Genomic DNA, 15,748 nt, shown 5'->3' on the forward strand with positions numbered 1-15,748 from the left:
GTTTGTGAAAAATTCTTTCAAGCCATTTTCTTGTGTTAGTGGTAAACGAGCGGAGCTCTCTGGGCCACTGTCCGCGCCAAAGAGTATTAACTCTTTAATTGACGGTCATGGATTTTAGGGAGGAAATTATGTGAGAGCGCCTTTCGGCTGTAACCAGGAATGTAAACATAGAGCATGACTAACTAGCCAATACATCAGGGGCTTCTAATCTAAATACTAGCACAGCAATAATGACCTATGTCATTGATCAAAACTAGGGGAGGTGTCCAAGGTGAAAGGTCACGTGCAGGTTTTATCCTCAATCACATTTGTGGACAGATGACGAAACTACAAAACCAAGTGGCTTTGTGCGCCAGATCTATTGGATGACGCAGCCATGTGATGAGGTGACGTCATGTGGACACTATATGTAATTTGCGCGGGGAGGAGAGGCGCTATGGATTGGCTACGCGGCAGCCCGCCAACGTGGGATAGAAAGGCGGCGTCGGTTTTAATAAAGATAATTTTCAAACTTGATTGATTGCTTTTGGCCAAGAAAATTACAGTAATCTTGGACAACCCCTATAAGATCATAAGTAAATCTTTCCTTAACCCTTTCAGGAGCAGGCAATTTTTAGTTTTTTTGTTTTTTCCCCCCTGCCTTCAAAAAGTCATAGCATTTTTTATTTTATCGTTGACAGCCATATGAGGGCTTCATTTTTACGGGACAAATTGTATTTTCTGATGGTACGATTTAATTTTATATGGGCTGTACTGGGAAGCCGGAAAGAAATTCAGAATGGGGTGGAATTGGAATAAAACAGCAGTTCCGCCATTTTCTTATGGGTTTTGTTGTTGGTGTTCACTGTATGGTAAAAATGACGCTTTACCTTTATTTTGCAGGTCCGTACGATCACGGTGATAGCAAGTTATTTATCTAGTTTTTGTTCTGTTTTAGTACGTTTAAAAAACGTGAGAACTTTTTTTTTTGCATGGCCATATTGTGACCCCCGTAACTTTTTTATGTCTGTGTAAGGCTTCCTTTTTGTACGTGGAAAGATGTAGTTTTTATTAATACCATTTGGGGGAGTGTCTGGCATTTCAATCACTTTTTATAAAAAAATAGTTTGGGTGGTTGAAGTGGCAAAAAAAACCTGATTCGGCAATTTTTACTTTTTTTTCCGCTACTGTGTTCACCGTGTTGGAAGAATATTTTTATATTTTGTGACGTGGGGATATCTAATGTGTTTTTTTATTTTTATATGTGATCTAGGGACAGGTGGGTAATTAGAATTTTTGTGTTTCTTTAAAAACTTTTTTTTTTATTACAATTTTTAAGTCCCCCTAGGGGGCTTGAACCTACGATCATTCGATCTCTTATGCCATAGACTGCAATATCAGCGCATGGCTATTGAGACCCACCACAGGCAGGTCTCCATAGCAATCTTCCTATAGCAGGGCTGGGAGCGTTCACAGGGCTCCCAGCTCCTATCTGAATACACCGGCCCCGAAATGAAAGGGGCAGTAAAAACCCCTCAGGTGCCGGCATTCACATCTAACACCAGCATCTAAGGGGTTAAATACCTGTGATCAGAGATGGCTCTGATCACAAGCATTGCCGCTGGGTCTGCTTCTGAGCGGGCGCAATTTTTAAAAATCCTTTCCCGACGTAAATCGCCAGTAGAGCAACGGGAAGAGTTAACGGGGTTGTCTATTTTAGACTGGTTTCTCACCATGCAGACACTCCGTGGCTAAAAAAGCTCTAACACCTAGATCGGCGCAGTTTTCAAATAGACGACCGCTAAAAGCCCTTACATTGTTAATGGCCGTTGAGTAAACTGCCGTTTAGCTGCATAACCATGTGGCCATTAACAATAAAAGGGTTTTTTCTTATACGAGCAAAAAAGAAAAAGATGGCAGCAAAAAGCCACAGGTGTGCTCACCCGGTAATACTTTCTGGGATCTGTAGTTCCTCGAAGAGTGCAGTCGGAAAGGGGGGGCTTGCAGGCAGGCAAGGATCCAATAGAGTGAAGAAATGTAGAAAAAATCCTCAGCACATCCACTTTTGAAAAAAATATAAGAGCTTTATTTGAACATATTACAAGTCCAGAGGACACCGGTAGGCCGTGTTACCGCCAACGCGTTTCAAACAAAGTGTTCTTACTCATAGCAATGAGTAAGAAGACTTTGTTCGAAACGCGTTAGCGGTAACACGGCCTACCGGTGTCCTCTGGACTTATAATATGTTCAAATAAAGCTCTTTTTATATTTTTTCAAATGTGGATTTGCTGAGGATTTTTATTTCTACATTTCTTCGCTTTTTCATAGTCCATTTGAAAACGTGCTGAGCCACATGTCAGCCACGGTGCACCATGAGAAAATCTTTACTTGTAAGGGTATGTTCGCACGGCCTATTTTCAGCCGTTTTTCGGGCCGAAAAATATGAAGCCGAAGGCCTCCAAACATCTGCCCATTGATTTCAATGGGAAAACGGCGTTCTGTTCCGACGGAGCGTTTTTTTCGCTGCGTTTTTTTTACGCGTAAAAAAACGGCCGCAAAAAAGAAGTGCAGGGCACTTCTTGAGACGTTTTCCATTGACTTGAAAAAAGCTCCAAGAACAACTGTAAAAAACGCAACGAAAATCAAGAGTGGCATAAAAAAAACGTCTGAAAATCAGGAGCTGTTTTCTCTTGAAAACAGCTCCGTATTTTGAGACGTTTTTGACTCTGCGTGTGAACATACCCTTAGAAGTATAGGGATTGTTAATAAGCTGTTCACAAAGTATCCCCATAATGGCACCCCCCAGCGATAAGCTGTTAGCTGTGTGGAAACCTGGCAGTAAGACCTCATGCACACTAGCATGTTTGGTCCGTGATATATGGACCTTATGTCGGCCGCATTTCCCGGGCCGAACATAGTTCAGAGTTATGTACGATGCTAAGTGTCCCTGACTCTCCACGGAAATACTGTCCCGTATTGAAAACATGATTACAGTTCGGGACAGTATTTATGCGAAGAGGTAGGGACTCCTAGCATCATACATAATGTCATACCAGAATTTGAACTTAGATACCGATACTTCGTTTAGTATTTCGATACCAATTCGATACTTTGCCAACAGTAATAAAAAAAAAAAAAAAAGTTCTTCCATTTTCTGATGTGAGGCGCGAGGTGTGATGATAAATTTAACCTCCACGTGCTTCACATTAATAGTAATTAACCCCATCATGTTCCTCAGTCATAATGGGTTCATGTGTAAGGTACATGATGGGGTTAATTACTATTAATGTGAGTCACATGGAGGTTAAATTCATCACACCTCGTGCCCCACAATAAGTGATAGAAAGCAGTTTTTATTTCATTTTTTTACAGTGTACACATAAATGATGCAAAAAAATAGTTGTGCAGGTTATTACGGCTGCGCCAATACCGAATATGTGTATATTTTATGTATTGAGACTTATTTTCATGTTTATTGTAAAAAAAAAGGAGTATGTGTATTTTTTTTTAAATTTAACATTATTTTGTTTTTACTTTATTTTTAAACTTTAATGTACTGGCATATCTATATACTGATAGTACACAGGCATATATCTATATGCCAGTACATTAGCCTGTGTACGGATAGTACACAGGCAGTTGTTAGGACATACCTAAGTATGCCCTAACAACAGGAAATATAGTAGGACAGCCCTGGGGTCCTTCAAAGGACCCTGGGCTGTCTGCCCATATATGGTATGGCCCTCAATCGCGTCACAGGGATTCCTGTTTTGCAATCCAAGGGGCATCCCCCCTTCTCATTTTCCCCTGAATGCTGCAGTCAGCTATGATCGCATCATTCACGGGAATAACGGCGGAGATGAGAGGTTTCTCTGATCTCCGCCAGTGGGGCTGCGGCTGTGTAATACAGCCATTGCCCCACTCCTGACAGGAAGTGCGTGCGCGGTCAGTATGAGGTGATGCGGCCGGCGCTGCATTAATGAGCGGTGGTTCAGGCACTGAAGACAGATTATGGGGGTGCTTTGCAGAGCGCCCGCCATGTTCTGTCTTCAGTGCCGCCGCTCATTAGTGCAGCGCTGGCCGCATCGCATCATCCTGACCCTGTGCACTTGTTATCAGGACTCAGGAGCGCGGCAATGACTGTATTACACAGCCCCAGCCCCGCGCTCATACATTCATGTGTTACAATACAGAGCTGTGCGGCCACACATCTAAGTATCGAAATACATGAAATAACGGTATTGAACAGTTTGGGGATGCAGAGTATCTAAACAGTATAGAAGTTTCGATGCATCGTGCATCCCTAGTTAGGAGTCCGGCTCCCTGAACTGTGTTCGGCCCGGGAAATGCGGCCGACATAAGGTCTGTATATCTGCAGACTGCAGTTTTGCCTCTGTGAAAAAAACCAAACATAGCAAACAGAATGCAACTGAAACAAAGTAATTTAAATCAATGGTAATTCTAACGGAACCGTTGCTTTCCATTTAATCTTACGATCCTCTCTTCCTCTGACGGAAGAGAGCTAAACGTATACTACCGGAAGTGTGAACTTAGCCTAAGGCCTTATCCACACGAACATGTGCGTTTTACGCGCATTGCAGTTGCGTGAGTCATCAGTATGTGCTGCTTGGCTGCGTGATTTTCACGCTTATGACACGCGGTTTTGTGCTGTTTATAAAAAGAAAAGAAGGAAGTGCTTTTTATTTTTTCATTAATTTCTTTATCTACTGTTGCGCGAATCACGCGCGACACACGGAAGTGCTTCTGTGTGCTGTGCGCAATTTTCACGCACCCATTGTCTGAAGTCAATGGGTGAGTGATGTGCGAAAAACGGCCAAGTATAGGACACGTCGTGAGTTTTACGCAGCGGACATACGCTGCGTGAAAATCACGGACTGTCTGAATAGTCCCATACACTAACATAGGTCCGTGCGACGCGCGTTATTTTCACGAGCGTATCACGGACGTAATACACGTTCGTGTGAATAAGGCCTTAGGCTACCTTCACACGACAATGAAAAAAAATGGCCATTAAAAACTGATCAACTGTAAGGCCTCATTAACACGACAGGGTCTGAGTGTCGGCCGGGAAAATCGATTTTTTTCCCGGCCAGTTTGCATCCGTTCCGGGCCGAGTTGCCGTTTTTACCGGCCGATTTGCATCCGTTCTTTTCCCTGTCCGTTTTAAAATCGGATGAATTTCATTTAAATTTGTTGCCACACACAGCCCTTTGTAGATAATGCCACAGTCCCCCTGGTAGGCGATGCCACCCAGCCCCCTGTAGGCGATGCCACCCTGCCCCCTGTAGGTTGCACCAATCCCCCCCCCTTCCAGGAGAAGTCACTATATGGACAGTGTAGTCACTGACTTCTCCTGAAGAGGAATTCCCTGCCACAGGTCGGGAATTCCGCTTCAGAAGTGAGTGACGTCACTGTGTCCATATATGGACAGTGTAGTCACTCACTTCTCCTGTAGCGGAATCCCCGGCCATAGAGTCGGGGATTTCGCTGCAGAAGTGAGTCACTTCGCTGTGTCCATATATGGACAGTGTAGTCACTCACTTCTCCTGTAGCGGAATCCCCGGCCATAGAGTCGAGGATTCCGCTGCAGAAGTGCGTGACTTCGCTGTGTCCATATATGGACAGTGTAGTCACGCACTTCTCCTGTAGCGGAATCCCCAATCCGACTCCTATAGCGAGCAATAAAAGACCCTCCTCCTCACATGCACTCTGCACTGTGAGGAGGAGGAGAGAGAGTGCGCGAGCGACGGTAGACCCGGCCATCACTCGGGAAACATTCCGGTGATGGCCGTGTATTACCCGGCCCCATAGACTTCTATGGGGGCCGGGCACCCGGCCGAAAATAGAGCATGTCCTATTTTTTGACGGCCGGTTTTCCCGGCCGTCAAAAAATCGGTCGTGTGAATAGCCCCATTAGGGGTCTATTATTCCTAATGCAGCCGGGTGCCGGCCGATTTATGAACGGCCAGCACCCGGCCGGGAAACCCTGTCGTGTGAATCCCGCCTCAGTCTTTTGTGGCCATTTTGCATCGGTGTGTCCCTAAATATTTATCCATTTCCAGTCCGGCTGTCTGTTTTTAATGGCCGTTTGTCATCCATTTTTCATGGCCGTTAAAAAAAACCTGATATATTTAATTTGTTGGTTTTAGGCCTCATTCACACGATAGGGTTTCCCGGCCGGGTGCCGGCCGTTCATAAATCGGCCGCACCCGGCTGCATTAGGAATAATAGACCCCTAATGGGGCTATTCACACGACCGATTGTTTGGGAAAACCGGCCGTCAAAAAATGGGACATGCTCTATTTTCGGCCGGTTACCCAGCCGCCCGGCTCCCATAGAAGTCTATGGGGCCGGGTAATACACGGCCATCACCGGAATGTGTCCCGGGTTTTCCGTCGTTTGCGCTCTATCTCCTCCTCACAGCGCAGAGTGCATGTGAGGAGGAGTTTATGTCATTCGGACGAATGGCTGTATGTTGTACACTGTGTGGCAGGGCCGAGGTGTACAGCAGGTGGAAGGGAGCGCTGCGCTGGCTTCCTTCCCCTGCTTGTTTTAAAAGCGCCCTGGCCCGGCGACACCTTCCATGGCGCCGCTAGCAGCTGCTGCTGCTGCTGTAGCGACGCCACTATAGCAGAGCAGGGAGGTACCTCCCCACTCTGCTATGTGCTAGACCCACTTTAGCTCCTTGAAGGAGCGGAATCACGGTGTTTTCGGGGATTCCGCTCCTGGACAGAGCGCTTGATGTCTCTGTCCATATCTGGGCAGTGACATCAGGGGAAACTCCTGAAGCGGAATCCCCGAACACATGGGGATTCCCCTTCAGGAGTTGCCGCTGATGTCACTGTCCAGATCTGCCCGGAACGGATGCAAAACTTTATGCAAACCGGCCGGGCAAAATGGTCGATTTTTACCGACCGACACTCGGGCTCGGGCGGGACCCTGTCGTGTGAACCCAGCCTTATTCTTCAAACCCCCTGAAAACACCTTTTGTGCCCATGTAGATAGTGCCGCAATGCCCACTGTAGATAGTGCCCACAGTGCCACAGTGCCCACTGTAGATAGTGCCCACATAGTACCACAGTTCCCACTGTAGATAGTGCCAGTGCCCTCATAGTGCAACAGTGCCCACTGTAGATAGTACCACAGTGCCCACATATAAAGAGACATAGTGCCCGCATATAAAGTGCCAGTGCCACAGTGCCCACTGTAGATAGTGCCAAAGTTCACACATATAAAGTGACAGTGCCCACATACAAAGTGCCACACTGCCCATGTAGATAGAGCCACACCTCCCCCTCGTAGATGGCAGCACCCCACCTTTATGGATAGCACCAACCCCCATAAATGTCACCCCCCCTTGTACATGGCACAACTGTGACTCCCTATAGGAGCGGAATCCCTCTGGCCGGGGATTCCGCTACCAGAGGGAGCCCCTGATGTCTCTGCCCATATATGGATAGTCCTGCCAGGGGCTTCTCCAGTAGCAGAATCCCTGGCTAGAGCGCTGCCGACACTCTGGCAAGGGATTCCGCTCTGAGCCCCGGACGTCACTGTCCATATATGGAGAGAGAAGTCAGGGGCTCCTTTTAGGAGCGGAATCCCCCCGCGGGCTTTGGTTGAGTTTTCCGCTCTTACAGGGAGGTACAGCTGCGCCATCTACAGGGGGGATTGGTGCTATCTATGTGGGGGTGGGTGCTATCTATGTGGGGGGGGGGGTTGCTATCTACATGGGGGTGCTATCTACAGGTGTGGTGCTATCCACATGGGGGTTCAGAGGAAGCCCCTGACGTCACTGTCCATATATGGACAGTGACATCAAGGGCTTTCCCAAGACAGGAGTCCCCGGCCTAAGATCTTGCGATGCTCTTGCCAGGGACTCCATAGTTAACATTACTGTTCATATATGGACTGTAATGTCAAGGGCTTCCACGGGCTCAGCGCTTGACCAGGATCCGTTTTTCCTTAAAAACGGTTGTTAAAGACTGATCCATTGACTTCTATAGGAGCCGTGGGGCTGTGAAAATGACCAAAAATAGGACATGTGACAGTATTCACGGGCCGTTAAAAAAACAAAACACGGCTGTGTGAATACACCCATAGAACTGCATTGTTCTGAAAATGGCCGTTAAAAACCGTCCGTCACCTGGTCGTGTGAGTGTAGCCTAAGGGTATGTTTACACTTTGTTTTCTGGCGTATTTCGGGGCGTAAACGCCTTGAAAAACGCTATTGAAATTACGGCATTTTGTTCATACAGGGCGTTTTTTTATGCCGCAGGAGCATGTCACTTCTTGAGCCGTTTTTGGAGCTGTTTTTCTCCTGCGGACGGTGCTATACTGCCCCCCTGTAGACGGTGCTATACTGCCCCCCTGTAGACGGTGCTATACTGCCCCCCTGTAGACGGTGCTATACTGCCCCCCTGTAGACGGTGCTATGCTGCCCCCCTGTAGACGGTGCTATACTGCCCCCCTGTAGACGGTGCTATGCTGCCCCCCTGTAGACGGTGCTATGCTGCCCCCCTGTAGACGGTGCTATGCTGCCCCCCTGTAGACGGTGCTATGCTGCCCCCCTGTAGACGGTGCTATGCTGCCCCCCTGTAGACGGTGCTATGCTGCCCCCCTGTAGACGGTGCTATGCTGCCCCCCTGTAGACGGTGCTATGCTGCCCCCCTGTAGACGGTGCTATGCTGCCCCCCTGTAGACGGTGCTATGCTGCCCCCCTGTAGACGGTGCTATGCTGCCCCCCTGTAGACGGTGCTATGCTGCCCCCCTGTAGACGGTGCTATGCTGCCCCCCTGTAGACGGTGCTATGCTGCCCCCCTGTAGACGGTGCTATGCTGCCCCCCTGTAGACGGTGCTATGCTGCCCCCCTGTAGACGGTGCTATGCTGCCCCCCTGTAGACGGTGCTATGCTGCCCCCCTGTAGACGGTGCTATGCTGCCCCCCTGTAGACGGTGCTATGCTGCCCCCCTGTAGACGGTGCTATGCTGCCCCCCTGTAGACGGTGCTATGCTGCCCCCCTGTAGACGGTGCTATGCTGCCCCCCTGTAGACGGTGCTATGCTGCCCCCCTGTAGACGGTGCTATGCTGCCCCCCTGTAGACGGTGCTATGCTGCCCCCCTGTAGACGGTGCTATGCTGCCCCCCTGTAGACGGTGCTATGCTGCCCCCCTGTAGACGGTGCTATGCTGCCCCCCTGTAGACGGTGCTATGCTGCCCCCCTGTAGACGGTGCTATGCTGCCCCCCTGTAGACGGTGCTATGCTGCCCCCCTGTAGACGGTGCTATGCTGCCCCCCTGTAGACGGTGCTATCCTGCCCCCCTGTAGACGGTGCTATCCTGCCCCCCTGTAGACGGTGCTATCCTGCCCCCCTGTAGACGGTGCTATCCTGCCCCCCTGTAGACGGTGCTATGCTGCCCCCCTGTAGACGGTGCTATGCTGCCCCCCTGTAGACGGTGCTATGCTGCCCCCCTGTAGACGGTGCTATGCTGCCCCCCTGTAGACGGTGCTATGCTGCCCCCCTGTAGACGGTGCTATGCTGCCCCCCTGTAGACGGTGCTATGCTGCCCCCCTGTAGACGGTGCTATGCTGCCCCCCTGTAGACGGTGCTATGCTGCCCCCCTGTAGACGGTGCTATGCTGCCCCCCTGTAGACGGTGCTATGCTGCCCCCCTGTAGACGGTGCTATGCTGCCCCCCTGTAGACGGTGCTATGCTGCCCCCCTGTAGACGGTGCTATGCTGCCCCCCTGTAGACGGTGCTATGCTGCCCCCCTGTAGACGGTGCTATGCTGCCCCCCTGTAGACGGTGCTATGCTGCCCCCCTGTAGACGGTGCTATGCTGCCCCCCTGTAGACGGTGCTATGCTGCCCCCCTGTAGACGGTGCTATGCTGCCCCCCTGTAGACGGTGCTATGCTGCCCCCCTGTAGACGGTGCTATGCTGCCCCCCTGTAGACGGTGCTATGCTGCCCCCCTGTAGACGGTGCTATGCTGCCCCCCTGTAGACGGTGCTATGCTGCCCCCCTGTAGACGGTGCTATGCTGCCCCCCTGTAGACGGTGCTATGCTGCCCCCCTGTAGACGGTGCTATGCTGCCCCCCTGTAGACGGTGCTATGCTGCCCCCCTGTAGACGGTGCTATGCTGCCCCCCTGTAGACGGTGCTATGCTGCCCCCCTGTAGACGGTGCTATGCTCCCCACCCCCCCCCCCTGTAGACGGTGCTATACTCCCCACCCCCCCCCCTGTAGACGGTGCTATACTCCCCACCCCCCCCCCCCTGTAGACGGTGCTATACTCCCCACCCCCCCCCCCTGTAGACGGTGCTATACTCCCCACCCCCCCCCCCTGTAGACGGTGCTATACTCCCCACCCCCCCCCCTGTAGACGGTGCTATACTCCCCCCCCCCCCCCCCTGTAGACGGTGCTATACTGCCCCCCCCTGTAGACGGTGCTATACTGCCCCCCCTGTAGACGGTGCTATAATGCCCCCCCCTGTAGGCGGTGCTATAATGCCCCCCCCTGTAGACGGTGCTATACCCCCCCCCCCCTGTAGACGGCGCTATACTGCCCCCACCCCCCTGTAGACGGCGCTATACTCCCCCCCCCCCCCCACCCCCTGTAGACGGCGCTGTACATCCCCCCCCCCCCCTGTAGACGGTGCTATACTCCCGCTCTGTAGACGGTGCTATACAGCCCCCCCCCCTGTAGACGATGCTATACTGCCCCCCCCTGTAGACGGTGCTATACTGCCCCCCCCTGTAGACGGTGCTATACTGCCCCCCCTGTAGACGGTGCTATACTGCCCCCCCTGTAGACGGTGCTATACTGCCCCCCCTGTAGACGGTGCTATACTGCCCCCCCCTGTAGACGGTGCTATACTGCCCCCCCCTGTAGAAGGTGCTATACTGCCCCCCCCCTGTAGACGGTGCTATACTCCCGCTCTGTAGACGGTGCTATACTGCCCCCCCCCCTGTAGACGGTGCTATACTGCCCCCCCCTGTAGACGGTGCTATACTGCCCCCCCTGTAGACGGTGCTATACTGCCCCCCCCTGTAGACGGTGCTATACTGCCCCCCCCCTGTAGACGGTGCTATACTGCCCCCCCCCTGTAGACGGTGCTATACTGCCCCCCCCCTGTAGACGGTGCTATACTGCCCCCCCCCCCCCTGTAGACGGTGCTATACTGCCCCCCCCTGTAGACGGTGCTATACTGCCCCCCCCCCCCCTGTAGACGGTGCTATACTGCCTCCCCTGTAGACAGTGCTATACTTATATAAATTAAAATTGTGCTGAAACGTCCAAATATTATTTTAGGAAAGTAAAAAAAACTGGTTCCTGGTTAGAATGATCACTTGCACACTGTATTACTACATAACGCCCAACCGTCCCGTCCCAGGCGGTCTGAAAAATGTCCCGCTGGGCGCTGCAGCTGTATCAAAACAGCTGATCGTTGCTGACAGGCGGCCTGCATGCCGGACGACTGCAGCAACGATCAGCGTCAGAAGGAGGCAGGAGGTCTTGCGGCGGTGTTTTGACTGGGGTCGATGCCGGCCCGGGAGTGGACCAGTCCAGTCACCTGACCACCGGGGGCCCGTGTGTGGAGCGATCTACAGGGGGGGGCCGTGTGTGGAGCGATCTACAGGGGGGGGCCCATGTGTGGAGTGATTTACAGGGGGGGACTGTGTGGAGCTATCTACAGGGGGGGACCGTGTGTGGAGCTATCTACAGGGGGGGCCGTGTGTGGAGCTATTTACAGGGGGGGCCGTGTGTGGAGCTATTTACAGGGGGGGCCGTGTGTGGAGCTATCTACAGGGGGGGGGCGTGTGTGGAGCTATCTACAGGGGGGGGGGGCGTGTGTGGAGCTATCTACAGGGGGGGGGGCGTGTGTGGAGCTATCTACAGGGGGGGGGGGCGTGTGTGGAGCTATCTACAGGGGGGGGCCGTGTGTGGAGCTATCTACAGGGGGGGGCCGTGTGTGGAGCTATCTACAGGGGGGGGCCGTGTGTGGAGCTATCTACAGGGGGGGGCCGTGTGTGGAGCTATCTACAGGGGGGGGCCGTGTGTGGAGCTATCTACAGGGGGGGGCCGTGTGTGGAGCTATCTACAGGGGGGGCCGTGTGTGGAGCTATCTACAGGGGGGGGCCGTGTGTGGAGCTATCTACAGGGGGGGGCCGTGTGTGGAGCTATCTACAGGGGGGGGCCGTGTGTGGAGCTATCTACAGGGGGGGGGCCGTGTGTGGAGCTATCTACAGGGGGGGGCCGTGTGTGGAGCTATCTACAGGGGGGGGGCCGTGTGTGGAGCTATCTACAGGGGGGGGGCCGTGTGTGGAGCTATCTACAGGGGGGGGGCCGTGTGTGGAGCTATCTACAGGGGGGGGGCCGTGTGTGGAGCTATCTACAGGGGGGGGCCGTGTGTGGAGCTATCTACAGGGGGGGGCCGTGTGTGGAGCTATCTACAGGGGGGGGGCCGTGTGTGGAGCTATCTACAGGGGGGGGGCCGTGTGTGGAGCTATCTACAGGGGGGGGGCCGTGTGTGGAGCTATCTACAGGGGGGGGGGCCGTGTGTGGAGCTATCTACAGGGGGGGGGGGCCGTGTGTGGAGCTATCTACAGGGGGGGGGGCCGTGTGTGGAGCTATCTACAGGGGGGGGGGCCGTGTGTGGAGCTATCTACAGGGGGGGGGCCGTGTGTGGAGCTATCTACAGGGGGGGGGGCCGTGTGTGGAGCTATCTACAGGGGGGGCCGTGTGTGGAGCTATCTACAGGGGGGCCGTGTGTGGAGCTATCTACAGGGGGGGCCGTGTGTGGAGCTATCTACAGGGGGGGCTGTGTGTGGAGCTATCTACAGGGGGGGCTGTGTCTGGCGCTATAAAATGGGGAAAGAGCGTTGTGTGGGGGAGTTCTAATTTCAATAAAAAAATATTTTCTTATGTCTCTGTGTTTTTTTTAATACTTTAATAGCGCCTTGGTAATGGCAGTTTTCTACTGGTACAAAGGCTGCAACTAACCCCCATTATTAATCTGCTACCCACCGCCTCCAGGGGTGCTGGGAAGAGCCGGGTATGATTCAGTACATGAGCATCTGTAGTGACCGGTGGGCACTGGGGCGGCCGCAGGCTGGTATTACGAGGCCGGAAAGGGCCAAAAACTTTGTCCCTTCCCATCCTGGTAATGCTATGCTGCTGCCGCTATGTTAGATCTGTCTGGTTATGAAAAATGGGGGATCGGGGGACCCCACATCGTTTTAAAAAGAAAATTAAAAAAATGAAGAAAACGACATTGCGTCCCCCCATTTTCATAACCAGCCAGATACAACACAGCAGCAGTCTGGCATTACCACTGTTTCTGGCCTATCTCAGCCTAATAATAACAGCCTGCGGCCGACCCAGTGCCTGCCCGTCACTACAGGTGGTTGGGTACTGGATCGTACCCGCCTTTCTCCAACAACCCTGGTGGCGGTGGGTACCGGGGTAATAATGGGGGGATATTTGCAGCCTTTTTACTGGCGAACACTAAGCCCCACCTTAGTAATGGACGCGGTCAGACAACTGCCATTACCAAGGCAGTATTAAAAAAAACATACATATAAGAAAATATTTTTTATTGAAATAAGAACCCCCCCCCCCCCACAAAATCCACCTTCACCATTTTTTTTTATATTTTTTTTTAAAACGTAGATCATCGCAGTAGTCCAACGAATCTACGACATAGTCCAGCGGAACCTGCAAAACAAAAATAAGAAAGTTAGTAATATGAAAAATAAAAAAACTTCTCCTCACCCCAGCGACTTCTGTCTTCCCTGCGCTGCAATAGAAACTAGACCGCAATGAATAATAATTCCCCTTCATGTAACTCTGCTACCTGTCAGCTGAAAAGTCATCCACCACAGGGAAAAATGTTTGATTCCAAGGTGTTTCTTTGTGGTACTACGCCATGGGAAAACATTCCATTGACCGGTAGAAGAGTTGCACAACAGGAAAAAACATTCCCCATCATGTAACTCTGCTACCTGACAATTTAAAACTCATTCACCACAGGGTCTCCCTCTTGACTTTCACTGTTCTCAGCCTTTTGGTTTGTCCTGCAGCTGCTGCGCCGTGATGAGCAAATGTTATACCCAAGATAGGAAAAGTAACACAAAGACGATATAACCGGATCCATAATATCTGTGATATCCAGACAGTCTAGAGATCCGCAGTGACGATATAACCGGATCCATAATATCTGTGAGACAGTCTAGAGATCCGCAGTGAGAATTTGCGCACGTTATTTGAAGAAGGATCTGGCCGTGATTTCATGTGTTTATGCCGATATTGGGCGTGGTTAAGGGCGTGGCTTAAAATGTCTCTTTTCTGAATTCAAAAGTTGTGAGGTATGTTACTATGTCTCACTTCTATAACGGATGTTAATGTTACAACATTGTATTGCCCAAGTTGTTATTTATTTGCTGCGGCTGCTTGTAGTTTATGCCTACATTTTATACATTCACACTGGTGCTGGGTTTCTGCAGTTACCCGGTACCCGCTATGCTGACCAAGAGTAACCGATTATTACAATTATTAAAGCGTACAACCTCTCTGACATGTTTCAGGGGGTCCTCCCCAGCGCCCTCTGCATCTATCGCCATAAATGTCCGATAGATGCGGGTCCCACCTCTGGGACCTGCACCTATCTCTAGAATGGGGCTCCCTGAACCCTGTTCTACCTTGCTTGGTTCCCGCTGCTTCTGGACCACCGAAGTAAATGGGAGTTACGGAAACAGAGTAGTACGGTGAGCTATGCAGTTTCTGGAACTCAGTATTTAAGAAAACAACATAGCTCGTGGTTCAGGGGGCCCCGTTCTAGGGATAGGTGTAGGTCCCAAAAGTGGGACCCACATCTATTGGACATTTATGGCATATACTGTGGGTGTGCCATAAATGTCCAAGATGGGAATATCCCTTTAGGGCAAGTGGTAATTATAGAGTTTTCCACCTTAAATGCTCTGCAAAAGAATGAATAAAAAAAGAGAGAACTGCTAGCAATGTGTAAGAACCTCTTAAATAGGCACTGAACCTTCAACAAACTTTGCATAAATCAATAGTATAAGCGAATATAAGAAACGTTGCCAATATATTGTTTTAGACAAAAATGCCACTTTCTCTACTTATCACGCTCGTCCTGTTAAAAAAAGGAGGACTAATGGGGGGACATAACAAGGCCAACCAGGTAAACAACAAGACAACAGAATGGGGTGTTTTGGGGAGCTATATGTTCAGACACATCCATTTTTAATAAATTGTATTATTTGCAAATATTCCCTATTTTTTTAGAACTAGGACTATGGTGCAGAAATGTGATGTTGGAAATACCCCTTTTAAATTTGTTTTCTTTAAGTGTTACTATTTCTTTCAAAACACTTGTTTTCAAATTTTTCAGTCTTAAGAAATTGCATGTTTTAGCATGACCTCTAGATTGTGGAGAAGGACCGTGAATTACTTTATCATACACAATGCCGTACCTGGGGTCTGAAGACGCTGTGAGGGAGCTGAAGAAAGCACTCTCTAATCCTCACATCCAAGGAGACAGATTGAGATACAGGAATGTCATCCACAAGGTGATCCGGTAAGAATGACACCACTGACATTGAAATTGCTACACCGCCTTCTAGTACAGTGTGTACATATTTATTAGGTAATCTGGGTTTAGAGGTTGTCCGTTTCTAGCAAATCTGTGTTATTATTTGTATAATGAAAAGTAGAGAAAAGGGCAAGAAACC

At 50.8% G+C, this 15,748-nt stretch overlaps 1 protein-coding gene across 5 annotated transcripts in view; it reads left to right on the top strand.

Moving 5' to 3' along the window:
* The window catches only part of AP4B1 (adaptor related protein complex 4 subunit beta 1), a 44,656-nt gene that overhangs the window by 248 nt on the left and 28,660 nt on the right, over nucleotides 1-15,748 (top strand). Inside the window, exons 1-2 of one of the 5 annotated variants that reach the window (XM_075853836.1) lie at nucleotides 27-130; nucleotides 15,409-15,594. In XM_075853836.1, the coding sequence (XP_075709951.1) occupies nucleotides 15,482-15,594 (113 nt within the window). In that variant the 5' untranslated portion in view covers nucleotides 27-130; nucleotides 15,409-15,481. Of the gene's footprint in view, nucleotides 1-26; nucleotides 131-14,103; nucleotides 14,363-15,408; nucleotides 15,595-15,748 lie in introns of those variants that run through there. The other 4 variants (XM_075853835.1, XM_075853834.1, XM_075853837.1 and 1 more) reach the window with 4 other exon arrangements.

Source organism: Rhinoderma darwinii, chromosome 2, assembly GCF_050947455.1.
Source record: "Rhinoderma darwinii isolate aRhiDar2 chromosome 2, aRhiDar2.hap1, whole genome shotgun sequence".
NCBI classification, from domain to species: domain Eukaryota; kingdom Metazoa; phylum Chordata; class Amphibia; order Anura; family Rhinodermatidae; genus Rhinoderma; species Rhinoderma darwinii.